This window comes from Boeremia exigua (assembly GCF_020726555.1).
Source record: "Boeremia exigua strain MPI-SDFR-AT-0100 chromosome Unknown C7974scaffold_5, whole genome shotgun sequence".
In the NCBI taxonomy this organism is placed as follows: Eukaryota; Fungi; Ascomycota; class Dothideomycetes; order Pleosporales; family Didymellaceae; genus Boeremia; species Boeremia exigua.
The window spans coordinates 1,191,651-1,217,605 of NW_025763522.1; the positions used below are offsets into that span (position 1 = coordinate 1,191,651).

Consider the following 25,955-nt stretch of genomic DNA (forward strand, 5'->3'; position numbering starts at 1 on the left):
CAAGCACATGCGCGCCTCGCGTTCCGTCGTGCAAACAGACATTTCGCCTACAGAAATATGTCGCTTCTGTCTCAAATTTATCACTCCTTTCGTCCTTCGATCGACCTTCTCGAAGCTTGCCGATCTCCCCGACTCCAACGCTAACCCTTGCCTAAACCAACCCCATATTCGCCCCGCCACCTGACATTACCCATTCACGCCTCGCCGGACTCAGCCCGTCGTTCATGTTACACAAATCGCAACAGTCACAATCAAGCAGCACGTGATCTGGCGACTCCAAGCTCTGATAAGCATTGCACTTCGCAGTGGCTCGCACGAGATCGGCCAGTGATGTGACGCTGCAGTTTACGAAAGCTCGTCCAAGCCTCTACGCCCAGAGCGCTGTGATTGGTTCCAGTCTCTGGGAGTAGAAAATGATAGACGCATGCGGGAGGTTTCGGGGGTCCAGACGAAAGACGCCTGGGGTGACGATGTCGGAGCGCTGGACTACGTGTGGGCTGCGTATCTGGGGAATGGTATATGGTTTGGTACCCCATAAGTCCCATTTGAAGAAACATCGCTCAAACCCGCGCTTCTGACCTCGGATCGAACCCAGCAAAATCTACGACAACTCAAAACTACACCCGAGCAAAACCTAACTTTGGCACACTTCTACGTCACTCAATCCTACGCCTTATTCATACTCGCCAATTTTCACAACAATGCCTTCATCAACAAGTCCCAAATCCGACCCTTACATCATCTACGGCCGCGGCGGCGCTGGCAACATCCGTACGTTACCCTGCGTTCCTGAACACTTGTCGAAAGCGTTCACTGACATCCTACAGATCACCGCTCTACCATCCGCAGCGCTTGGAAGTCCCTCAAGAACTCGCCGTCAAATTCTCCACCTGTGACCCTCTCCGTCAGCCCAGACAACTACTATGCCGCCTGGAACGCCAAGTCGGAAGACCCACGGAAAGCGCGACGAGAGAACCAGCTAGCTTCTTCAGTAGACGACGGAGAAGGTTTGAAACGCAATACGTCAAGTGGGTCGCTATCGTTCCTCAAGTCGAGCGATAGCGTGAAGAGGAACACGTCGTCTGGTAGCCTGTTCAGTCTGAGCAGGAGTGACACGGGCTCGCGGAGTCACAATGGATTGAGCGGGCTCAGCAAGATCTTTGGGCGGAGGGGGAGCGTTGAGGATGATCGGAGTGTGTCCACGAGTACTACCGTTGAGAGCGTGCAGGAGGAGGAGGACGATGGTGATGCAATGGTGATGCGGAGTACAAAAGGGAAGGGGAAAGCGAGAGCGCAGGAGTAGTGCGCTGCGGAAGGATTGTGTTGATGATTTGCTCTTTGCATGCGATTTAGCGAGCGATACCACCACCTCAAGGCTTTAGATTAGGGTTAGACAAAACACCATCGAGACTTATTGACCGATTATTTATTCTTGTAAAGAACGGTGCTGCGCACAGTATCCATAGTGTGCGGCTTTGATTCGCCCTATTGTCTGGAGCTTCTCAACTACCTATGTGCAGCATGTAATGAAGCAATACCATTGCGGTGCGCAAGAGCGCATTCCCTACCTCTCCAGATGCTCGCACATCTTCGCAAGCATACTATCCTGAGTGCATTTTGTACGAACATTATGTTTGGATAGAATCTATTGACATGGTGATGGGAGAAACGCCAAACATGGTAGTTCTAGAATGGGTACAGTCGGGCTTGAGACTAGCAATAAAACCCTAAGAAACCACCCACGAAACCAAGAGCCCACTCGCAAAGCGACTGCACGTCTCGTTTTTACTGACTGTTTAAATAAGTACGATATTTACGATTTATGGCCATTGGCCTTCATCATCAGTACCATCTCCGGTATAGTCCAGAGGCTAGGATATTCCGCTTTCAACCGATCACTCGATTGAAGCACCGGAAAGACCCGGGTTCGATTCCCGGTACCGGAATATGCATTCCTTTTTGCCCTTAGGATGTCTTCCATTGTGGAGGTGAGGTGGGGCTGAGATCCGGTGGTGGGGCTGAGAGGTTTGAAATCACAACCGAAGTCCAACACGATCTTGCCAGACCACGAAAATCTGTACGAGTCCAATTTTTGTCAAGCTAATAGTCTTCTGGTTTTATCTGCTCAGGGAATGAGATTTGAATCTCTGTTCCAGATCATTTCCAAAGCCGGCATCTAAAATTCCATTGGCAAGAGTCTACTTGGAAGTGGCGACCCCGCAGCACCAACAGCACGTCGCGTGCTTTTTATAGAACACTCCAAGAGTTGTTTGACTGCCTTACTGTACGTCAAAACTTAAAGGGACGACGGTTAATCTAAACGTGAGTTTAGATACGATGTAAATCATCAATCAACCAATCAAAAGACATCAGACGCGGTGCCAGAGTGGTTAATGGGTATGACTCGAACGAGTTCATCAACTAGATATCATATGGCTTCGGCCGCGCAGGTTCGAATCCTGCCCGCGTCGGTCTCGATTTTTGTTGGCCTCCTGTGTCCCTGTCTTTTTCTTGCTCTCTAGTAAGGAACTTACTCGGCGTGACGAGGCTGTTGCACGCTGGGGATAACCTAAGACATCTTCTCACACGCGTGACAGGACGCTGTGTGGTCGAAGATAATCCTGTAACGTGATCAGGCTATATAAGTTACAAACGACTGTTGGAGCTTGTAGCCACTTCCTTTTGTTGGTTGTTGTGGAGGAGCTTCCTCTGTTAGGATTGAGGTACCTTATCGCAGTGGAATAGCTATAATCGTGTGAATCTTGTCGTATGTACAGCTCTCCTCGGGCCTGGACTCAATGGAAAGATCCAGAGGACTAGCAGGCTCAGGAATCCATTGACGAAACTCGCACAAATTGCGATCGTATGACCGCGTTGCGTCAGTCGAACGTGACTGCGCGCACGCGCGACGCGTCTATCTTCCCCACCCCAACCAGCTTTCCACAAACATGCTGCAGAACACGTCTGCATCATGACGACGGCCTCAGTGCCTGCAGCGCAACGCAGGATATCCGTGCATACATCTAGCAGTGACGCGCCGTCTGCAGCGCTTGAAGCTGTTGGAATACGGCCACGGCGCGCGCAACGGCGCCCTACCAAGCCGGCGCCGTATGAGCTCGCAAACCACGCGAAAGCGTTCATTGAGGGGCAACAATGTACAAATCTCGTCCAACTAAAGAATTGAATCTCTGACTGCTGCAGATGCGAACGCGTACGAGTTTCTTTACAGCCTCCTTTCAGCTGGTACATCCATATCTACGCCTGCTCAGCCTTACACCGGCTTCCTCCCACCACCCTCACAAATCGCGCTCGCCGCATCTTTAATCCCCTACAAGTTTAAGACACTCTCTCCAAACAACAGCAGAGGCGCTGATGCAGCGCTTCGCTATCTACAATGCCTTCTGAACACAATAGAAGCACCGGCTTACCAATATGTACGACAAGCTTTCACATTCCCTGCCGAGCGCACACGGCGACGTCCACGTGGATACAGGGCTGCGACTAGAAGTCTGTCCCCTGATGAAAGCGACGACATCGACCACCTCTATTGTGAAACTGCAAACGACAAGAGTCTGTGGTACAGAGCGGACGATTTCTGGCACATCATTGGATGGGCGTTCAACTGCTCTGCGGCTTACAAAAAGCGATGGGACAGATGGAAACTGTGGCTCAAAACTATGCTGGACTTCATGGAGGCAGATTGGGATGTCTGCGTCAAACAGAGCCAGTATGATGACGCGGGGGAAGAAGCTGCATTACAGCAGAGTCTCATATGGCAATACGTTGCCGGTGAGGGGTTGTCGGTAACCCGAACAACGAGACGGCGGATGGCTAAGGCAATATTTGCAACAGCATCAGCCGAGTCACTAAAAGACTATCCTGAGATTTGGGAGAACGAGACCATGGAGCTGAAGGAAGGATCGAACAAAAGACAGAAACTTGGGAACGTGGATTATGAGACGGGCGAAGTAGCAGATTACGACAGCGACGAAGACATGAAAGATGCACCCACGCGGGTGACGCGAGCTATCGAACGCAAATTCGAGGTCACGCCTCCATCTGACCTTCCGGATATCACTAGTGGCAGCCTGGATTTGCATAGTGCTATCGAACGACTCGGTGGCAGCGATGCGATAGCATTGCGACAGCGTTTCCTAGCATTGGTGGGCCTGAGATACCCCTTGCGACCGACCTTGGACTGACAATGTACAGCTAGCGCAAGTAGCGACCAAGCTTCCTGGCCAATTTACGACTCTCGGCGATTGGTTCGACAACGTAGTGGAGGATTTCCGGTATCTGCCTACCGTGGTTTTCAACGTCTACCTCACCTCATTGACAGTGCCTGGCCCAATGAAATACATGTTCCTTGCGAACTTGTTGTTGCCATTTGTCAGCGGTACATTACCAGACTACTTTCGCCTCGAACCAACGCAAGAGCACTTTGAGTCAATTCTGTTGTCTCTGAAAGGCAGCCAGAGTTTTGCAGCCAACGCCAAAGTCTCTCTGATCCTTGAGCAGCTCTTCATGCTCATGATGGCTGAAGACAAATTCAAGCCCACAGATGCATTGCGGGCAGCTATGGAGGCTGGAATACAGGACAGGCATTCTTCGTACGGCTCGGGCAGAGGCAAGAGAGGTAATGCCGGGGAGGAGAAGCAGGCACGAGAGCTTATGGAAGCGTGCTCAGGAAGACTTCTGAGTATGCTGGAAGTGCTTGAGATCATGTCAGGTAAGCCACCACAGAAGGTGGGTCGCATGGATAGCTCGTTTCTATCTTTTGGATCCGCGTCTCCACTTTCATCGGCACCAAGCGATACCGAAGAGGAATAGTGATTATCACGGTACATTCCTGAATGGGCTCTTCATCGTATGCGCTTTGGTGAAGATCAGAAGATTCACACGATATCCACCTTTCGGTTTTCAGAACCATCCTCGGAAGGCCCTTGCAGTGCTTGAGTTCTTCCTCAATGCCTTCCTTCACTGCCCTCGTCATCATTCCTTCTTCTCGGCAATCCACTCGCACTCCTCAGCCCTCCCGTCCAATTCCTCCCATCCACCGATCTCCATCTCATCTAGCGTCTCATTATTCTGTCTCAGCCATTGCCACTGCAACACCATCTGACTCGCCCTCACCACAAGCCACTCGTCACTCCATCTAGCCACTTCATCGTCTCTCAACAACAGACATTTATCAAGTGGCGTGACATAATGCTTCATCCTGTCCCGCACGCCATTTGTCAAGAACCCACCCGGTGGCGCAGCAATCAGCGTAGGCCAGACATTCGGCATCAGCTGCCTCCTCTTGTATCCTTGATTTCCTGCTTCCATTTCCGTATCTCGCATTGGGCTGTCCGGGGGATTTGTGCTTTTCATGGTCTGGAGTGTAGTGGGAGGCGGCACCGACGGCATGCTCACGTCCCTCTTCCCTACCGGTCCGTCGCCTACAGACCACTCTCGCAGCATATCGTACCTAAGTACTAGTCTGATGGCGAGGTGTTTCTTGCGGTCGTACAGACGGCCCATCGCCAATCTGTTCTCGGCGATCTGCTCAGGGAGTAAGATGCGCGTGGTCAGGAACACAAACTCCTCCAACAGGAATCGGGCAAGCGTGTGGTCCAGTGTGCTTGCAACCCCGATAGTGCTCGTCAGTAGGCTAGGCCAGTTCGTTGATGTGGTCACAGGTCGTAGGAGTTCTTCTTTCACTGGCGTCGTGGCAGGGTGCAGTGTGCCCCAGTGCAAAATGGCGTCGAGGCTTGCTTCGAGGCTGCCATAAAATGGGCTTGGGACAGTAGGCGCAAGAAAATAGTGGGGTGGGGTGTGACTTTGTTGCGTCCCTTCCCCCGACGGTGCAGCTTCGGCGGCTGTCGAGACTGCGCGTACACCACGCGTGCCGCTGCGACGCGTGGGCGGTGGAGCGGGTGGCGGCTGCGGTGTTGAATTGGTGTCGTCGGAAATGGTGCTGTGAGCACGAGAGTTGCGTCTAGAGAGGCCATTCATGGTGTCGGTGGCGGTTGTGTGAGCGATATGACAGCCGAGAAGTTGTGATGGGACGCGCTAGCTTACAGCCAAAGTAGGGTTTCGGGTGAAGGTGAAATGAAAGTGAGACAATACAAATGAGCAAACGTTGTGTGAGACCACACGACACAGGAGCCATACACACGTAATAGAATGACTGTTCTCGTAGCTTCACTCCTGGTGCTACTCGTTCTACTATGGCCTCTTTGGTAGCAACAGCACCTGCTTCAAGGCTTATGGAGTGCTGCATAGATCCGCTCCTTCTACATAGCGTTTTGATGATCTGCTGTAGCCTTTCCGGTAATCACAATATGATGTCAAAATAGGTGAGCTTTCTTCAGTGACTCTGAACCATAAAGCCTTTAACGATGGCAAGTTGACAACGACTACCAAAGTATTGCCAATCGCATCTCCATGGCCGCGAGAATACTCACTGTTCCAAGAACACACGAGAAGCCCGCCGACACATTGAGTCTGCAGAGAGGTACAAGACGGAAGCAGGCTACAAGAAATGCGGAGACGCCAAAGCTAATGACGAATCTAGAGATGACGACGATTTTGCGATGTATTTCCATCTGAAGACCAGAGATGGTGGAGATAGTAGTACAAGAATGTACACGTTATTAGCAACGTTCAAAATGTCTGTCAGCTCAATATAGGAAGAGTCATAAGGTTTAGTGTACCAGAATAGGTAGAACAATCAAGAGGCTTATCTTCGAAATGCGTTTCGTATTTGGATACATGCCAGGATGGAAAATTTCGTGAAACAGGATGCACTCGAAGTAGGCAATCAAACTGTACGTGTCAGTAGGCAACGTCTCTATGAATACGAGGAATCTCCGTTTACCCTTCCCACAAACACCGTCCATTTCATGCGGATTTCGTCCTTCCCGAGGTCATTTTACTCGATACAGTGGTCCTCGTTGGTGGAATAGGCCTCCTCAGACCCGGCGCTGCCGTTTTGCAACATGCCTGTCGTTGACCTCATCACTGTCACTATTCTCACTCTCGCTCTCGCTTGATTCTTCGTTCTCCGTTTCCTCTCTTCTGTCGTACTCGAATGTACCTTCATCCCCTGAATCCGAACTGTCGCTCGAGAGGGAGTCCTCGTCCTCGTCAAGTCTACGCACCGATATCTGGTAAAAACCAGAAATATTGTTGCGAGTTCGCTCGTGCCTCAGCATTCTCCTTACATCTGGATCTTGGAGAAGAGAGTCATGGGCAGCCGGTGTGAAGGTGCCGTATGTAGCCCGTGTGTCTTCAAAGCAGTGGTAAAGGTCGCCCTCTTCGAGATCTTCGGCTTGTCTGCGGAAAAGCCACTTCAAGAGATGCGCAAGAAGCGTGATGACGAACAATATGCCGATGGCGGAGAATACGCATGCTACGATGACGAAGATTGTGCTATCGTTGCGGTGGGAGTGCTGTTTGGTGATCATAGTGGCTGAGGGTGCAATGAATCTTGCAGACAATATTCGGATGGGTAACCTTAATTAGGAGTGGTAGATTATAAGGTCTTTGTGAACTTAAGAGGATGCGTGGAGCGAATTCGTGAATATATCGCGCTGTATTGCCGCTTTTGTTGTTCCATGGAACCGCGGCACCGTGTCTACGAATGAATCATCTGCCCAGTAGAGATTCAATCACGTTCCACGGATCATGTCAATCAGGGTGCACATTTCCAGCGAATCATCGAATCGACCTCATTGGAGAAACCCCCTAGACCTCAAGACTGACTTGCGGTATGTATTCGGTGCGCCAGAATAACTACAACCTATCTCCAAAGACAAGGGACTAGGTATGGCTTTGAAGTGCCGCGAGAGATAGCCTTGAAACCTAAGTTTACAAAAGTGCGACGTACAGGATGCTCCGGAAAGGGCCGCATGGGCGTGTTACAGGGATCTGATAAAGATGGCTATAACATGGAGAAAACATTTTCCGAAGTAAAGTTTGGCCCATGTGGCTTCGTGTGGAAAGTTGTTTGATGGAACGTGATGACTGTATGGTCACTATGGTGTGGTCCGGTCGACGAGGCGGCCATGCGGCTAGCGCGTAGCGCGCTGCAGCCAACGTTCGGTCGCGCCTTCTGTGATTGGCGCACCTTTTGCAGGTCGCGTCTGTGGCGGCGCGTGTGTTTACCCTCCCTCGTGCCCTCGTGCGCGCATGCCACACGCGTCCCTGCATGCAAACAAGTGTCGCAAAGCAACGTGTCTACCACGAGTGCGGCGCGTCGCACAAAGCGGCCAGCCTGTCCTACTGCTCCCGCTTCGATGATGTCGGTGTGCGGAGCAGTAATTAGTGGGATGGGCACCCCTGTCGATGCAGCCAAGACTATGAGTGGACCCTTCAATTGCGAATGGGCGAGAAGCTAGGCTAAGCTAATGGTGACCTCCTGATGCTCCTTTCTGAATGTCGCAGTTGTGGACGACTCAGCGCCTCTCCTGTCTCTACAGTCTGCGTGTAGTCGCTCTTTACTGCTGCGTCTTGAAGTGTAGCGAGCTTCTCGTAGCGCGTTTCATTGCGCATTGCTGTCAGACTCGCTGCCACCTGCAACTGCCGATTCGAAACACTCTCGACACCGGCGCGTGCGCGCATATTAACTAGTACGAGGCTGGATGCTGGCCCCATAACACCCACGCAATGACGGAGGCGATAGCCACCACCATGGAAGTCGACAACAGTGTCACAAATCCTACTGTCGAGGAGCCGCGGCCGCCCAGAACCCACATCGACTCGACGCCGCTGCCGACCGATTCGATGGTGACTGTGCCACTGTCCGAGGCCGACACGAACGACGATGATCTGCGGACGTCTATGATACGACCAGAGATTGTAGTAGATGAGCGGAGGTTATCATCACGGCCAAGCTCAGACGAGATTCACAAGGCATTCGGCCGTCGAGGGAGTCAAAGCAGTGTTATCGCACCATCATCGAACAGCCCGACGGTATCAGTCTTCGACGTCGACGCAGCAGATACAACCAAGTCCACCCGCTCGAGGGGTGGGAGCGACAGCTCAGGAGATGCAAAGGTTGACTGGGCAGAGCTGGAAAAGAAGGAAACACAGCAGAGCCATGCAGGCCAGGATGACGTATGTTCCACGCGCCGCTGGCATGCTGGCCATGCTAACACATGCAGGCCATGGCTTTGCTCCTTGCACGCCTGGAGCAGGAGAATGATGCCCTGATGTCCGATTCCAAGGCAGGCATGAAGCCCAATTTCAAAACTACCCGAGCCCGTAGCCAGTCTCGCCCACCATCCTTCCAGCAGCTCAAGCGCCTTGTGCAGAACGATGCATCCGATGTTCGGTTCTCGCAGCTACCATCACCACCGCCCATGACTGAGCTCGAATTTTGGGCAGCTCTTGTCCGCGATTACCCACAAGTGGTGCAGCGATTACCAACGCTCTGTCTGAACAAGATTCGCGGAGGCATTCCTGCACCGCTACGAGGTGTGGTCTGGCAGAGTGCCTCTGGATCGCGCGACAAGTTGATTGAGGACCAATACGAAGTGTTATGTGGGGAGTCAAGTCCCTACGAGAATATTATCAACAAAGATCTCGGTCGAAGTTTTCCCGGCGTCGAGATGTTTAAAGACCCAGAGGGCGAAGGCCAGAAGATGTTGGGCCGCGTGCTGAAGTGCTTTAGCTTGTATGACAACAAGATAGGGTACTGTCAGGGTCTAGGTTTCCTGGTTGGTCCGCTCCTCATGCAGATGGGCGACAAGGAGGCTTTTTGCGTGCTTGTCAGGCAAGTTCCTCACACCGGTCCTGCTGGCAAATGCTGATCTCAAACAGGCTCATGGAAGATTACGACCTCCGCTCTTGCTTCCTTCCTGACCTCTCAGGTCTGCATCTTCGCATTTTTCAATTCCAGAAACTATTGAGTCAGCACATGCCGGATCTTGCACTGCATCTTGAGGAGATGCAGATTGAATCCGCGTACCTCTCGCAGTGGTTCTTGTCTTTCTTCGCAGTCACATGTCCTTTGCCAATGTTGTTCCGCATTTACGATGTACTCTTCGCGGAGGGCGCCTCCGAAACCATCATGCGCGTTGCTCTTGCGCTCATGAAGAGAAATGAAGCGAAGTTGCTCTCGTTGACTGAGATGGAAGATGTCATGCAACTATTACTTGGTCGCCAGTTATGGGATCCTTACGGGCGAAACGCACACTCAGCGGACGACCTGGTCAGCGATTTCGTTTCGTTTACTAACGATGTCACGCGAGAAAAGTTGCAGGGATTAGAACAGCAGTACAAGGAGGCGCAGGAGAAGGAATCCGCCAAGCAACAAGTTAACAAATCCGCTACGTCGTTTTTGGGCCGCTTGTGGGGCCCTTCTAATTCGTCTACGAAGTCCGTGTCTCTCAGCCCGGGCCTATCCGCGCCTTCACGCCCTGTCAGCTTCCTGAGAAGGACACCGTCGAAACAAAGCCTCGCTTCTACATTGAACTCTACCGCTGAGTCCGATACATCAGCGGTGACACAAAGTACCGCTTTAACTGACCTTTCTCGAGCTTCTCGTGCAGATACTATGTCAATTAAATCAGGACACGCGTCCGTTGCCATGAGTATCTCAGCGAAAGATAGGGACCTGCATTATCAGATCGAGCAGCTCCTTATGTCCGTGAGCCAGCTGCAGCGACAGAACAGCGAGCTTGAGGCTGCATTACAGAAGCAGCGCGAGGATCGGAAGGAAGATCATCGGATTGTGCGGTCTATTGTTGATAAAATTCGAAAGAAGGAATCATCACTATCTGCACCATCATCTCGGGCATCACGACGAAGGACAACCATCACGGCCGCTACCGATGTTCCGGCTGGTGGCGACTCGTCGTCAGAGCTATCAGGAGACGATGCTGATGTAGTGGAAACCCTGGAATCTCAGTTTCCAGCCACTCAATCGCATCATCGTACTTCTTCCATGTTCGAGACGAAGCAGTCACTTCGCGATAACTTGACACGAAACAAAGAACAGTTGACCTTGGAGACATCACGTACGCAGGCACTGTCTCGCGAGCTCGACGAACGCCAGTCTGAACTTCAGAATGCACGAGACGCGCTCAAAGACACACGAAATCGTCTCGCAGACTCATACAACCAGAACCAGAGACTGGAGAGGACGATCAACGAATTGCGACAAAATGCACGCAAGGCCTCTGCAGCAGCAAGTTGGATTTCCGCAGACGACACATCACCTAACACAACCCCTACGCTGAGCAGGAGCACTACATCCGAGAGTGTCACAGGCTTGAGAGAGCTACGTCTTGGCCGGACTGCGTCACAGAAGTCGACTCGCGAACATCCACCATCCATGACTTTCACAAAGCGATCTTCGTCGCTCGCAATGCAGCCGATTTCTGCAAACGACAATAACACGCCCACCGACAACGAGCAACTGCTCCTCGAGCTTGTGAACGCAAAGACTGCTGAAGCCGTTGCGCGACAGGAACTAGAGGAGACGAGGGCTAAGCTTGAAAGTCTAAAGAGGACTATGAATGCGCAGCCCACTACAAGTGTTACGGCAAGTCCAGCAGTAACGCCGACTCCAACGCCTGGCACTGTGCACGATGTTAAGAAAGAAGGTGCTGCAGGCGGTGGTTGGACATGGGGGGGATGGAAGAGGACGGTCAGCACTTCGAATGCCAGCATCTCGTAGCGAGGACGTGACGCCATAATTGGAATATGTACAGCTTATGTACGTAACGACATATCGAGCCGCTTGGAAGACGACATTATGGGAGACATAGGCACCGGATGCCACGGAGACTTTTTATGTTTGAAGATACCTAGTGCTATTCAGAGCACTTCAGCTTTCCCAGCAATGCATGGTTGAGAGCACGTTTTAGATTTTCTTCACCCAATAGAAACATACACATCTCGAGCGTGTAGCGCACTGGATGTAAAGATCTGAACTGTTCTCGATCGATGCGTTACAGAACCCACATTGATTGTGTTTGGGTTCAACAGCTATCGTGGGCTGCCTGCGTGTAGCATGTGAAGGGCCGAAAATGCTCCCTTACACGCAGATGTAGGATCGATCCTCAAGCCCTAGTAAAGTATGCACCGGAGCGAAGGAATCAGCACTAAGTCAGATGGAGACACAGATCTAAGTTTCGAAATTGAGTGGAAAGGTGTTCGAATACCGCTGGGATGACGCGTAGCAGCATGATATCTATTTCTCCAGCGCGTCAACACCTTACGACCGCCTCACGTGCACGACTACCGAGCACCGAGGGAACGCAGGAACGTGACCAGAGCCTCGAACCGTAAACATCATCAGCCTAGATTTCTGGTCTTTGGTAAAGTGAAGGTACCGAGTCTCCCCGCAATGCACTAGGAGCCTTAGCGCGTTCCGGCAGTTGTCTTAGCCTCTTGGAACCATCACCGGGCGCCACAACTCCTACATCGAGTCAAAACACCGTCACGGCAGCTTGAACAGCAGACGTGAAACACTACCGAAGCTGGGGATCATCTGCCGTGTTTACAACCGCCACTGTACCCCGCATTCACCAGCCCTACTGGATCGTGAGGTAATCATTCGTTCACAGGACGCCGTCCAGGGTCGACAGGGTTGACGTGAACCCAAGACTGTGTACTAGGGTGTGTACTGGCCGTTCAGGGAGATGATTTCAATATCGCAAGCCGCGACAGGCTAGACACAGCAAGGCAATACTCGGCTTCACACGCATGTCACTGCCCCCAAGCGTACGTGGCTGCTGGGCAGAACGTACTTTTCAGGTCGACACATTCTCATACAGTGATATCTGCCCAGTCCCCAAACCTAAGCTCGTTAATCTCGTTCGGGCACCAAAGTACCCGACCATACACATAAGACTGCCGATAGCTGAGCAGCTCTAATTGGACGGCGCCATCGCTCCGACACCAACTCATTGTGGCTGAACTTGCAGGACAGGTCCTAATCCGAAAGCGTGGAAGTTTCCGCTAGTTTCAAATCAGCTCTCGATGACTGCTAACTTGGTGCGGACTCGAAGTACAAGTAGTTGCTCATGGACCTGCTGTACCCACCTCATTACCAGAGCATTCATCAAATCTGGTAACCAACTTTTGAGCTGCCACAATGGCTTCCAAGGAATACACTGAAGATGTGCGTCCCTTTTCATTTATGGCTACCACCCTTATTCTGACACATCCCAGGAGCGGCGTCAGCTCGAACAAGAACTCAATGTTGAGATCATACCTGGCACTGAAATCATGACGGACATAGGGAGCCACCACTTCGTGAAAGGTATTCACCGAGAGGTTCTCGTTCCTCAACCCTCCGATGACCCGCACGACCCGTTGAACTGGAGCATCTGGTGGAAGACCGGATGTATCACGTCTACAGCCTTTGTGGTTTTTACCCAGGGGTTTGGTCCTCTCGCACTGGCACCCATGTTCCCTGCGTTGATGGAAGCGTTTCAGTGTGACCTCGCTGGTGCTATCCAGTTTACAGGCGTGTGTATCTTGGTGCTGGGATTCAGCAACTTCATCTGGTCAGTCGGACCTTCTATTATTGAAAACGCTATAATTGACGCATCACCAGGGTTCCCATCAGTACTTCCTTTGGCCGTCGACCAGTGCTTCTCCTCAGCCAACTTATTAACTTTGGCACTAGTATTTGGCGCGCCAAAGCTACTTCATACGGCTCATTCATGGGTGCATGCATCGTCAACGGCATCGGTGCTGGTCCCTCAGAGACGATGATGCCTGAGGTCATCGCTGACATCTTCTTCTTACACGATCGAGGGAAGTGGAACACATTATATTGGGTGGTATACATGGTTCGTCTCCAAATTCCCACTTCTTCATATAGAACTTAACGGTCCTGCAGGGCTCTCTCATGGTGGGACCTATCATCTCGGGCGTAATGACAGAAGACCTCGGCTTTCGTAGCTTCTGGTGGCTCAATGCCGGGCTTATTGGCGCCTCCTTCCTGATGGTTGTTTTCCTGTTTCCAGAAACGCGCTTCAAGCGCCAGGACACAAAGGCCGTCCCCGCAAAGCACATCGCATCCGATATACCTGACGAGAAAACGCATGCAACCAATATAGAAACCACCGCCTCTTCTGATAACGGCGACATTCAACAGGTCACTACCGTGTCCTCCAACTTGCCCAATGCTAACGACCTCACGCTCACCGAGACTGCGGCTAAAGACCCATACCTTGGCGCCGGAACCCCTGCTCGCTGGCAATGGCGCATCTTCCAACCGAATGCAAACCCCTTCCTCTCTATTCTGCTTGATCTCTGGATTCCATGGAAACTCTTCGCATTCCCCGTCGTTGAGTTTGCTGCCTTTGTTGCATCCTGGTCTTGCTCCTCCTTCCTTACCATCAACCTCACGCAATCCCAAGTCCTGTCGCTCCCGCCGTACAACTTCAAACCCACGACTGTTGGTTTTACGAACTTTGCCATCATCGTTGGCGCGCTGATCGGATTGATCACATCCGGTCCATTGAGCGATTGGGTTGCCGCAAAGGCGACAAAGAAGAATGGCGGTGTCCGTGAACCAGAGATGAGGCTACCTGCCATGATCCCGTATGTCGTGGTCATGTTCCTCGGTAACATTGTGGTGGCTGTTGGATACGAGAGGAAGTGGCCGTGGGAAGCCATTATTATCATTGGCTACACATGCGCGGGTATCCAGGTTGCGGCACTTCCAGGAATCGTGAGCACGTACGCGGTAGACTCTTACAAGCCGGTTGCGGGTAGCTTGTTTGTCGCAATCACGGTGAACAAGAATTTGTGGGGGTATGGATTTGGAAAGTTCATCACGCCGTGGAGTATCGAGGCCGGGTAAGTCCATTGATACAAGGACTTGCTTGACGAAGCTAACGTGACAACAGATTCATCCCGCCGATCATGACAAATGCAAGTCTTATTCTAGCCTGGTGTTTGTTTGGCATTCTGTTTTACTATTACGGAAAGACGTTCAGGAGATGGAGCAAGAATAGCAGCGTGCACAGGATGTGAGAGGCGATGTCGGGTTATTCGGAGGAAGCGGACATGTTACCTCAACCGTGAGCAGCTGCACTTGATAAATCTGTACATGAATACCTTCCCCCTGACCGTGGAGAAATATAAACGCTAGCGCTAAGATGAGTTGAAACCCAAGCAAAAGCAAGCGCACAATTCTTAGTCTGTATAATGCTGATGCTCTGATCCGGAGCTCAACTGCAATGTCCGCTTCGTTGAGCTCTGCGCCTAGGCTGTTCCTTCACATGCCAAGTTCTTCTACAACTATACACAAGGGTTAGCCTCTCTGCGCTAGATTAGTCCTAAAAATCGTCCTTCGACCGTGAACACAAAGATGGGAACTTCTTCCATTCCCTCCTACCACATGCTGAAATATGAAAAGTCTCAAATCTTAAGCCCGTCCATCTTGGGAACCACGAAATCCCTAGATTGTCAGGTTGCGCCGCTACTTCCGCCATCGATCACTGGGCAAGTCTCTCTAATGTAACCTAAAGAGCAGATTGGCAGCTGTTTGGGCCGTAGATAACAAACCTCATCATGCGCTCAGAAAATGGACTAGCAGAAGCGACTTTCAACAAGTTACGAAACTACATTCATGCTTGACTATATCGAGGATACGTTCAAGCACAACGGAGGTACAGTAACCGCTTGAGACCGTTACGGATTCGTCTTGATGTGAGAGGACGAGAAATCATGATACTGAGGACTTGGAGACCCACCGCCTGCCCCACATTCCCCACATCAGCGGTTTCAATTGAACGGGGCGGCACACAGGGGCCCAGCGTGATAACTAAACCAAACATACGGCAGCCGTGAAATTGAAGCGGCAATATAAACGTCTTCAACACTTGTTTCATCATCAAACAACCGCATCGGTGGTTTAGTGGTAAAATTAGCCGTTGCCAAGCCTTCACAGTGACAGTACAACAACTTCAAAGTGACAGCACAGTTTCGGCTAGCCCCGGGTTCGATTCCCGGCCGATGCAATTATTTTTGGCGGTCGTGTCGATGTGAAAGCGCGGAGGTGTGGTTGTCGGACCTTTTTGCCACAGGCGGGGGTCCTCGAGGGAACACGCGGGTGTCTGAGGCAGGCTCACGGAGAGAGCTATGGCTCAGAGGGAACATGTTGATGGCGACACCTATGTGTCGTGGAGAATACTTCTCTAGTATATTCACCATCTACGGCAGAAAGATAGAGGCAACCCCCTTCTGTTGTTACAGCAATTAGGTATAAGCCCAACTTCTGTCATTTAAACAGCAGTGTAGGAGAGGACTACGAAGTTGGTGACTGTAAGTCAAGCCTCTCTACTTCGTGCCGAAGCCTACTCTTAGCCGAGGAACGACGGTACGGTCAGCCAAAGGACGTGTTGCGTGCTGGTGAGACGGAACCAGACAGCTGCCTAGTGTGTGGGGGCTGCTAGATATAGGGGTTGTATCGCAGAGGGTGCTCTTTCAGTATACATATTCGCACCACTGTATAGCTGTAAACCAGAGAGAGGCAAAATACACGTGCGCTAGTACTCCAATTAACTTCAGCCAATCAAGCTATACTCTACTCTCTATGTCGTGTTTTACGAAACCCTAAAATCACACGCATGTCATTTTCATCCTGCTGGACGAAGAAGGCGAAAGCCTTTTGGTGACTCAAGGGAGGGATGTGCACCTTCACGTTGACTCTACTCGTTCACCTAACATTACCGGAGATCGAAAACGAGGAACAGTGCAAAGAATAGGTCGATGTTGCATAGCATAAGAGACACGAGAGTAGATCTATGGTATAAATGCACATACCCGGAAGCGTGCCGTTTCCCCTTGCTGACATCAGAACAGTCATCATGTTTCGTTCGTTTTCGTCAGGTCACCTGAGGGAATGTGTTCATCTATCGTTCCATGCTGCACCATAATCGAACGCCGTCGTGAAGATGCGGTGCCAAACCAAAATGCCGGGTATCCAAAAAATTGCATCTAGGGCCTGGGTCATCTAGCTCTGCTTGAAGAACCAGCTTGTGCGCTTGTTCTTCGGCTCAGCATCGCCGTCCTTTTGTAGGCTGCCGATGATAGGGAGAGCAGGGCCGTCTCCACCTCCTCCACGGAGAGGCTTCGCGATGCGCGAGCCGACACCGCCACCGAATGCGAATGATGCACTGGCGTTGTGTGAGCCAAGCCCCCGTGTCGAGCCTGCCTTTGCGGCCTCGAGGCGCTCTTTGACGGCTGTGAGTTGGGACTCGAAGCTTTGGAGTGTTAGTACTCGGATCACGGTGGTGTATGAATGGAGGCACGTACCGGTGGTTCGCTGCTGTCAGCTTCTCCTGGCTGTCTTGCAACAAGCTCTCCAACGACTGAATGCGTTCATTACGTGCGATCAACTTGCGCTCGGCAATGGCGACTTCCTTCTTCAAAGAGCTGTTCTGTTCGACGAGCTGCCTCTGCACAACAGTGAGCTGCTCGAGGTTGCGCTCGAGGAACATCATTTTCTTCTGTTGTGCGCGGTTGTTGGAAGTACGGAGTACATTGTTGTACTGCTCTCGCGTCTCGTCAAGCGAGATCTCAAGCTCAACAACCTATAGGGTGAGGGGTCAGCATATCTTCACACGAACAGGATGGAGAGTATCGTGACGCTGATAAGACTTACCCGCTCACACCTGTTCTGCAGGTCGCGCATCAAGCTCTTCTTCATATTGTCGAACTCGGCAATCTGCTGCTGCACAGATTTGCCGTTGATGCCGTTTGCGACACCGTTTGCGATGGCGCCGCTCTTGATGCGTTGCTGTAGGCCCTCGATTTCGTTCTTGAACTTTTGGTTCTCCTCCACTCTCCGGGACAGATCTGCCTTCAAGTCGTCTACAAGCTCCACGTTGCCATTCTGCCGAGCAGCATACGCATCTGCAAGGCGTGACTTGAGTTCTTCGGTATCAGCCTCAGACAGGTTGCTCTCGAGAAGTTCCTCGTACGAACGCTGCAGAGTAGCGTTCCTTCCTTCAAGAGCCTCACGTCGCTTGTTGTGTACGTTGTCCTCTTCGTTGCGTGCTGTAAGCGAAAGCTCCGCCTGTCGCACAATACCCTGGGTCTCGACGATCCTTTCCCTTAACTCTTGAAGAGCATCCGGTGCAATCGCTTCGCCAGCCGAACTCATCTCGTACAGCTGGTCGAGCTGCTCGATGATCTTGCGAATGCTGCGTTCGTTATCGCTGAACACTTCGTCACCGAGATCGAAGCCGGCCATCATCTGCGCCATTGCCTCGGCCTTCTTCTTCTTCTTCTCGTCAACAGCAGCGCTAGATTCCTTGGCGTTCATCTTTGCATCCAGAAGCTGCTGCTTGACTTCATCCAGTTCCATTGTAAGCTCTGCGTTGGCCTCCTTCAATCCATCCATCGTGATTTGAGCCTCCTTGCCTTCGAACTGGATCTTCTCCACTTGCATTCTCATTTCGTTGAGCTCAGTCGTCATCCTCTCATTCGCCTTGGTCGACTCGCTATCTTTAGACTTGTAGTACTGAAGCTCATCTTTGGCGGTCTTGAGCTGGTCTTCAACCTTGGCAAGCTGAGACTCTCTCTCGGCGACCTGGTCTTGGAGCTCGTTCTCTCGCCTCAAAAATTCATCCTTCTCGTCCTTATCTAGAGGTATGCTAGGCGTGCCTGCTCGGTCCAAATCCATGCGAGAGTCTGGTCTTGACGGTGTCTCGGAGCTTCTTGTGGCATCAAATCGCGAGGGGGTCTGCGCGCGAGCTGCTGAAGCGGGCCGTCTGCTCGCAGCAGATGTACCACTCTCGATTGCAGGCGTCCACTTTTCTTTGGGGACAGATTCTCCCCCACGCCATACTTGAACCTCACCTTCCAACGAACCAATGTACGTTTCGAACGTGGTAATTTGACTCTGTGCTTTCTTGAGCATGGCTTTCAATTCTGCCGGGCTAAGCTCTGCGTTGACCTTGGCCTTGTTCTTGATCGTCTTCGCTCGCATACCGAATCGGAGAGTGCTGAGGGTCTCCACGTCGTTATAACTACTGGGTGAACAATTGATGATCAACGTAGTCCTCGAATTGCCTCCAAGAGATTCTTGCAGAATACGGGTAAGTTTGGAGTCGCGGTAAGGAACGTGCGAAGCTTTGGAGTCCGTCAAGGAGTTGATGACCATACCCAGCGCACTCAAACTCTTGTTGATCTTTTTGGCCTCTTCCAATGTCTGGCCGCTTGCACCTGTCTTGCCGACTTTCTCTGAGCCAGCTAGATCGACCAAGAATAGCTGCCCGCTCTTCATCGAACCGGTCTCAACATTCTTCTGAGTGACTGTAACGACGAGGATAGAATGTGAACGTGACGATTCAGCGTTCATGTTGGTAGCCGAAACAGCGCGTGATTGACCGCCTCTCCGCAAGACCTCGTAAACTTCGTCTACGCTTGAGACATAAACTTCCAATAGGCCTTTCACGTAGACGCCTCTGTTCTTCTCCTCGTGTACAGCCAGGTTGTCGTTTTGTGGCATGAGCAAGTCCCGAATGCGTTCCATGTAGATTTCCATGTAACTCACCCTGACAGTGTACTCGATGTTGCTCGGAGACGCGAGGATGCTTGCGAAGATTTGTTCGACAATACGTGGAATGACACCCTTACCCGCGTCGTCGTCGATGTCGCTTCCCATCATCGTGTACGATTTGCCCGCACCCGTCTGGCCATAGGCGAAGACTGTGCCGTTGTATCCATTGAGAATGTCGTCCACGGTCGGTCGAATAGAGTAGTCGAATACGTCAACTTGGCGCGAGCTCATGTCGAATACTCGGTCGAAGGTAAAGGCCCCGGCGGCCTCTTTGGACTGTGCACATGTCAATCAGCCAGCCCACTCTTGAGTCACGCATTTGTGTCAAAGGCTGGGACGTACGTTGATCGAACATGTGTCCTCTGACTTGAAGTCAACGATGGGTTCACCACCACTGGCAATCTCGATCTTGTTCTGCGGACGGAACCGCGCCACGACTGCATTGTCCCATTGTCAGTGCCCCATGTCTTCTGCCATGCTTCTTTTCCATGTTGCAGCGTACCTTTGATTGTGTTGGAGCTCCTGCGTTGGGATGTTAGCGTGATGTTTATCGCTCACCGCATTCTTGGGAGAGACGTACGCCATGTTTGCGAGTCTTTGCAGTCTCTCGGCCCCACGGCCTCACTTTGCCTGCGCCTCTCGGTGTGAGGAAGGAGTGGTCGCTGCAGGCCCAGCGGGTGGTGCTGTTGTGATACCGTCACGTCTCGCGGGGTCTTGCGCGTGGTGGGAGAGGGTAATTAAGGGCCCCGCCGCCGTTTAGGGGAAAACAAATCAAAGCGCCCCAAGCAACGCCAACGCAAGATGCAAGGTACTTGTGGCCAGTTAGCAGCACTACCCAGTACACCCCGGGAAGGAGGTCGGTGAATGCTTGGACGAAAGAGCAGCAAAGGAGTGCGACGGTGCCGTGCAGCCAGGGTCCGATTCGAGGCGGCCAGGCGTCGGCTTGTTGATGACCTGCGCTAGCGCGCCTTCCCCCCGCGCCGACTACGGGATGCAGCCTTGATGAGTTCGGCAACGTGCTTATGATGCTTGCTCGTGCGACGATGTACACATATGTCGAACACTAGACATACTTGAGGTCTCTCTTCGCCTTCATGTACAGCTGTCCATTACGTGCACCTTCAGCATGGTGCAATATGGTGCCAAAGGATCGACGAAAGAGAATTGTTCGAATTCATCGATTGTCAAGACTGCTACAAAGTAGATCTGTAGTAGTCCAAAACGCCTTGCTGTAATAGCCCATATGCAGACGCCTGCTAACTCCAAATACAATACAATGTCTTGGCTCAACCAGAGTAACTCCACGCCCATGCCATATCATATCATACCATCATCTCGTTCGTCCACCGAGCGGTACGGTGAGATCAGTCCTCCCAGCTCTTCTCGACCGTTTCCCGGACCCGTTTCGTGTACTCTTTTCGATTCTCCTTGTACAAGTTGGACGCTTCGACGTTCGCCGGCGACGAGGTATTGGGATCGTTTAGCAAACTGCAATTTGTCAGCTCTGCTTCCACCGACGACTCTCAGCATTCCATTATACACACCTTTGGATACTTGTCAGAATCGCCGCAACATCGTACGTCGGCGACCATCTGTTCTGAAGGATATCCAAGCACAGCTCGCCTGTGCCGTATACGTTTGGGTGGAACATTTGACTGATAAACTTTACGCCAGGAGGCTTGTTCGGGTAGGCTTCTTCAAAGTGCATGACAAGGCGAAAGGTACCGTCTTCAAACGGTGTGTCGGCTGGACCTATGATGACTGCATTCCTACTTGCTTGTTAGCAGATCATTTTTCATGGTATATGTTCGAGTAAAGAGAGCATAGAGACTCGAGCGCGATGTATATCGAAAGCGTATAAGTGTCGCGTGCGGGGCGTGATGGAAGCGTACCAGGTCATGACGTTGTCGGCTATGGGGGAGGCAGATACACCAGCTGGAGGGTCAGTCTGCATACGCTACAAGGTGTTATGTTAGTCTGGTTCCTTCATCATGAGCTTCTCTGGTCCTTCAGCTAAGCTCTACATCGTGGTGGCGTACCTTGAAATCGCGCATGAGGCGACGGCGGGCGGCAGTGGACATGATGCTTGAGTTCGCAGATACGGGATCGCTGGTACGTGTAAATGGAAAGCCGGTACACAGAAGGTATAGCAAAAGCCTAAGGTTGGTGTTATGGTGGGTGGTACGGGCGAAAGTAGTGACGATGCCTCGGCGGGTGATTGGCGCCACTGATAGAGGATCACGTGGCGATTGTGAAACACAGCAAGGCGCCTTTTCGGCGTCTGTCATGATTGATCATTGCCCAATGTGACCGTGTACATCACTCAACACGCAACATCAACGTTCACCTCCGAGGCTGTCATTTACAGTGTTACTAATGGTGTCCATTTGCTTTTTAGATAATGTACATGTGCGCTCGTGTGCTATCAAAAACAATCACGTTTGCTTGAGACTGTGCTATGCATTGTATGCGTATCTCCGAAAGTAAACGCCGTTGAAGCCGTGAGTCGTTATGCGTAAATCGCTCGTCAGACTGCAGAATGACAAAGGAAAGGGTTGGCCATGCGTCAATATTATTCGCCGCAGGCGCCGGCAGCACCGTGATGGGTTGCGTTCGCCACCTGCTCGTGACCAAGTGAGTCGACGACAGGGAACCTAGCCCGAAGTTCAAGATCGTCCAGCGGGATGTGGGAGCGGATGAACTTGTCTCTGCCAGAGGCGGGTGGCTCATAGTCCCAATGCTCCTTACGACCTAGCTGCAAAGCCTTCCAGCAGATCCTGCGGTAACGCTGGCTCTTCAAGGCATCCTGGTGTATCTGTTGAAAATTCCATTTGGCGCGGGCCTCGGCTTCGAATTTGTTGAGAACTTCTTCATGCTGGGGCTTATCCGAGAGAGCGAGATTGTTGAGCTCTTTTGGATCGTTGCTTAAGTCAAATAGCTGCGGTGGGTCGACCATCGAGCAGGTGTACTTCCACTGATGACGACGAATCATGTATGTAGGTGTGACAGTGCTCTCGCCCATGTATTCACCAAAGACTTCGTCCTTTCCGGGTTTGTCGGAGACGAGGTAGTCGAATAGGCTAGTACCATCGATGGGTAGAATGGAAGATGCATCTCCTCCTGCAAGGTCGACGAATGTTGGGAGGAGGTCCATGGTAGACACCGACTCCGACACACGCTTCGGCTTGAACTTGGAAGGGTAATTGATTACCATGGGAACACGTGCACTGTTCTCGAACCATGACATCTTGTACCAAAGGCCACGCTCACCAAGCATATCGCCGTGATCGCCAGAAAATACAATGATAGTATCATCATCGAGGTAGGAGTCTTTGAGAATCTGCATGAGTTTCCCAACCTGGTCGTCGACAAAGCTGCACTCGGCGAAATATGCGCGACGAGCGCGCAACTTGGCTTCATCGGGAACAGGGTTGTCCCAGAGATCGATGCACTTCATAATGCGCTGAGAATGGGGATCCTGTTCGTCTTGAGGAATCTCCACCTCGGGAAGAGGAATATCAACGCCTTCATAGAGATCCCAGTATTTTCGAAGCATGGCATAAGGATCATGAGGATGTGTCAAAGAGACGGTAAGAGCGAACGGGCGTCGAGTCGCAGCTGGTTCGCGCACCCATTCATGGAGGTATTGGGACGACTGGTGTGGAAGTATCAGCGACTGTAATAAGGTGCATCTACTAATCAGAACATCTTACTTTGAACATGACTTCCTCATCATAGTCCAGCTGATTAGTCCGGACAGTAGGGCCTGCTTGTAAGACTGACGACATGTTGTGGAACCACTCTTGCCGCTCCTCGGGCTTATCCCAATTCACTGACCATCCAAGATCAGCGGGATAGATGTCCGTAGTAAGTCTGAAAGCCTTGTTAAATCAAACCAACCGAGTCAAGTAACGTAGCTTACCTATGTTCGAAGCCGTGAAGTTGGTCGGGGCCAATGAAATGCATTTTACCGGCAAGAGCGGTCTCATACCCCTCAGCTCGGAGGTAGTGCGCATAAGTAGGGACCTCAGGTGCGAGAATGGACGCATTATCGTACCCAGCAATCTTGGATGGAAGCTGTCCTGTGCACATGGTAAACCTCGAAGGCGCACAGAGAGGTGAGTTGCAATAAGCGCTAGAGAAGACGACACCAGTCTCTGCAAGTTTGTCGAGGTTCGGTGTCTGAACGACAGAATCTGCGTTGTTCATCTTGAGAAGTGATGCGGTCATCTGATCCGCCATGATGTACAAGATGTTTGGTTTCCTAGAAGATCTCCGACCATTACCAGATGCGATCTTTTGAGACTGCTCAAGCAGAAACTCAGAGGTAACAACATCGCGGCCATCCTGCGACCTGGTAGGATGGTTATTAGCTCCACGAGCGTTACTGCCATTCACATGACCGTTGGTGATAGTGGAGTCTTTCAGCGAGACATGGCTGTCCGTTGCTGTATGCACTTGGAGTTTTGAGTCAACTTGTCTTGACTGCTTGATCGGGTGCGAGTACGCCGCTGGAGACTCTGAGCGTACGGCGCCGGGTGCCATAGTAAGGTGAAGGCCTCCAGCCGTCAGTGATGAATGACTGCTTTAGTTTGAATGCGACAACAGGTAGATGATATGGTTTTTTGGTAATGGTAGTGTTGAGTTGATGTGTTTGAAGGGTGTAAAGGTACGGGGGGCGCAGCCAGGTTTTTGAGTGCACGTGCGCCAAAGCAAGTGAAAGTGAGGGCGACCAGTCCTTTATAGGTGGGTGGGGTAGTAGTAGTGCTGCCCCAGGCGTTGCTTGATGCACGGTGCACATGGGAACGATCATCTTAGGTACATCAGCGATTCTCGTGAGTTGTGTCCATTTCAGCCAGTCGACGCTGGTCGCCATGGCGTGCTCACTACAATCACGCAATGGCGCTAACCGAACTTGATCTTCTGGAATCAACGACCGACTACGTCCCACACCGCTCGCTTCAGTATAAAACCGACTGGAAAACGTCAATGACACATGCCGTGCGAGGGTCTGTCCTTGTGGTACCTGCCACGCGATCGCTGTCAACAATCCGACCTTACCGCCAGGACCCAACAACCTGTTGACGATCGAGAGCAGAGCATCCCAATGCACAATGCACAACCAGCGCACCTATCCGGCAGCCAAATGGATGCAACGACAATGCCACCTGGCCTCGAGCCTGTACATCTCACAACCTAAGCGCACAGACTGCATTGCCCGTTATGGTGAGCTTCAACACGCAGCATAAGTTGCAATTGAGCCGAGATGCCAGGCCCAGTGTCCAGAAAGAGTTAGCCCTTGATGGTATTGTGCGAGGGGAAGAGTCAGAACAAGAGCGATCCGTGTTGTCTGTGACGCGGCTATCAGCAATTTGGCTACGGAGTGATGTTGCAAAAACGGTTGCCCTTGGCAATCTTCGACTTTTGTTCAGGCCTTCCATTGGTTGCCGGTGGCCACTCCGAGGCGTCTTCTTCCATCAAGACTCTTTGTTTCAGCAAAATGTCAAGATGTCAGCCTGTGAACACTGGAAGCTCCGTACGCTCTCAACGATATGACGCGTGTACATTGTCACAGGCTCACACACGAGACTCGCCCGACACTCCCGATGTCCTCGACACGTGATCCGTATCTGCAGCTTGCTCCGGACTGAGCCGCAACCAGGGATCATGCCGCTCCTGAACAAATCAGCACCATTCGCTACGACACCGCTTCTGCAGGCGCTCGGTAGCGTGTCGCTGGTTACAACGACAATCTTTTACAATTTCTGCCCAAGTCACATCCGTGCTCTTTTGTCTATGCACCACGTGAACGTGCTGGATCGTTCGCCAACTGGTATTCCCTGACAGTTAAGCCGACTGACCAAAATTGAATCACCATCCTTGATGAAGTGGCGGTCTGATGCTTCGAAACTATCAGCCGTGTTACACGGAATGGGAAATTGGGTCAAAATTTTGTATCAGCCTGGGCGCTTTTGCGAGAGCTCTAGCCGAGCTTGACACGCATGGAAATTGATCCGAGAGATTTAGCGCCTGCTTTCCTATCAGCTGCACGACAACTGATTATCTCCACATTGATACAGGTTATCACTGCACTTGCTGGACTCGGTTTGGATGTATCTTTACCGCGATCTTTCTTCTTGGATTGCAGTTCTCCTGTGCTTTTCGAGCTTCACGAAAACGCCATTCGCTATCGGCCCTGGCACCACCCATGAGAGGTCAACCGCTATCGCAGTAGGAGCCAGGGAGCACCATGGGCTGCAGTCTTTTGTTTGCATGAGTAACAAGGCCGAAAGTATGGTAAAATCCCGAGATCCTCACCCACTTGGGTTTTACCAGCAGAGAATCATCTCTGGATCGCTTTGCCCCGTCTGGACAAGCTGTCACACCGATGCCTGAAGATATGCTCTACCCCACATACGCTAACGACCGCCCT

The 25,955-nt window shown here is 51.7% G+C and overlaps 9 protein-coding genes and 3 non-coding genes across 12 annotated transcripts; 7 read left to right on the plus strand and 5 right to left on the minus strand.

Annotated features, from left to right (window-relative positions):
* Positions 1-701: 701 nt before the first annotated feature.
* C7974DRAFT_375420 (uncharacterized protein) lies at positions 702-1,303 on the plus strand (the record flags this gene model as incomplete). Its single annotated transcript, XM_046140206.1, has 2 exons — positions 702-771; positions 828-1,303. 2 exons carry the CDS (start codon positions 702-704, stop codon positions 1,301-1,303), a joined length of 546 nt encoding a protein of 181 aa, XP_045998086.1.
* A 550-nt stretch (positions 1,304-1,853) lies between these two features.
* Positions 1,854-1,946, plus strand: C7974DRAFT_t61. The gene has a single exon. It is a non-coding gene; the product is annotated as a tRNA-Glu (tRNA).
* Positions 1,947-2,372: 426 nt separating this feature from the next.
* C7974DRAFT_t62 lies at positions 2,373-2,471 on the plus strand. Its single transcript has one exon. It is a non-coding gene; the product is annotated as a tRNA-Ser (tRNA).
* Positions 2,472-2,931: 460 nt separating this feature from the next.
* On the plus strand, positions 2,932-5,158 carry C7974DRAFT_392521 (uncharacterized protein). Its single transcript, XM_046141689.1, has 3 exons — positions 2,932-3,155; positions 3,202-4,163; positions 4,213-5,158. The coding sequence occupies exons 1-3, from the start codon at positions 2,972-2,974 to the stop codon at positions 4,828-4,830; spliced, it is 1,764 nt and encodes a 587-aa protein (XP_045998087.1). The 5' UTR covers positions 2,932-2,971; the 3' UTR covers positions 4,831-5,158.
* On the minus strand, positions 4,993-5,997 carry C7974DRAFT_452582 (uncharacterized protein; the record flags this gene model as incomplete). The annotated part of the gene is made up of 1 exon (XM_046145832.1): positions 4,993-5,997. The coding sequence occupies one exon, from the start codon at positions 5,995-5,997 to the stop codon at positions 4,993-4,995; it is 1,005 nt and encodes a 334-aa protein (XP_045998088.1).
* A 776-nt stretch (positions 5,998-6,773) lies between these two features.
* On the minus strand, positions 6,774-7,652 carry C7974DRAFT_169376 (uncharacterized protein). The gene has a single exon (XM_046136118.1). The coding sequence runs from the start codon at positions 7,449-7,451 to the stop codon at positions 6,957-6,959; it is 495 nt and encodes a 164-aa protein (XP_045998089.1). The 5' UTR covers positions 7,452-7,652; the 3' UTR covers positions 6,774-6,956.
* A 1,024-nt stretch (positions 7,653-8,676) lies between these two features.
* On the plus strand, positions 8,677-11,668 carry C7974DRAFT_433386 (rab-GTPase-TBC domain-containing protein; the record flags this gene model as incomplete). Its single annotated transcript, XM_046144918.1, has 3 exons — positions 8,677-9,102; positions 9,150-9,760; positions 9,808-11,668. 3 exons carry the CDS (start codon positions 8,677-8,679, stop codon positions 11,666-11,668), a joined length of 2,898 nt encoding a protein of 965 aa, XP_045998090.1.
* Positions 11,669-13,090: 1,422 nt separating this feature from the next.
* On the plus strand, positions 13,091-14,985 carry C7974DRAFT_433387 (MFS transporter-like protein; the record flags this gene model as incomplete). The annotated part of the gene is made up of 5 exons (XM_046144919.1): positions 13,091-13,117; positions 13,168-13,505; positions 13,556-13,793; positions 13,844-14,808; positions 14,859-14,985. The coding sequence occupies 5 exons, from the start codon at positions 13,091-13,093 to the stop codon at positions 14,983-14,985; spliced, it is 1,695 nt and encodes a 564-aa protein (XP_045998091.1).
* Positions 14,986-15,857: 872 nt separating this feature from the next.
* Positions 15,858-15,974, plus strand: C7974DRAFT_t63. Its single transcript has one exon. It is a non-coding gene; the product is annotated as a tRNA-Gly (tRNA).
* A 566-nt stretch (positions 15,975-16,540) lies between these two features.
* Positions 16,541-20,427, minus strand: C7974DRAFT_392529 (P-loop containing nucleoside triphosphate hydrolase protein). Its single transcript, XM_046141690.1, has 6 exons — positions 20,103-20,427; positions 20,025-20,044; positions 19,865-19,959; positions 17,621-19,798; positions 17,272-17,549; positions 16,541-17,219 (listed from the first exon to the last, which is right to left on the minus strand). The coding sequence occupies exons 1-6, from the start codon at positions 20,105-20,107 to the stop codon at positions 16,970-16,972; spliced, it is 2,826 nt and encodes a 941-aa protein (XP_045998092.1). The 5' UTR covers positions 20,108-20,427; the 3' UTR covers positions 16,541-16,969.
* A 172-nt stretch (positions 20,428-20,599) lies between these two features.
* C7974DRAFT_392535 (ubiquitin-conjugating enzyme E2 2) lies at positions 20,600-21,743 on the minus strand. Its single transcript, XM_046141691.1, has 4 exons — positions 21,562-21,743; positions 21,415-21,479; positions 21,067-21,291; positions 20,600-21,010 (listed from the first exon to the last, which is right to left on the minus strand). The coding sequence occupies exons 1-4, from the start codon at positions 21,601-21,603 to the stop codon at positions 20,887-20,889; spliced, it is 456 nt and encodes a 151-aa protein (XP_045998093.1). The 5' UTR covers positions 21,604-21,743; the 3' UTR covers positions 20,600-20,886.
* Positions 21,744-21,869: 126 nt separating this feature from the next.
* C7974DRAFT_423689 (alkaline-phosphatase-like protein) lies at positions 21,870-24,360 on the minus strand. Its single transcript, XM_046144394.1, has 3 exons — positions 23,445-24,360; positions 23,236-23,395; positions 21,870-23,177 (listed from the first exon to the last, which is right to left on the minus strand). The coding sequence occupies exons 1-3, from the start codon at positions 24,065-24,067 to the stop codon at positions 22,095-22,097; spliced, it is 1,866 nt and encodes a 621-aa protein (XP_045998094.1). The 5' UTR covers positions 24,068-24,360; the 3' UTR covers positions 21,870-22,094.
* Positions 24,361-25,955: the final 1,595 nt, after the last annotated feature.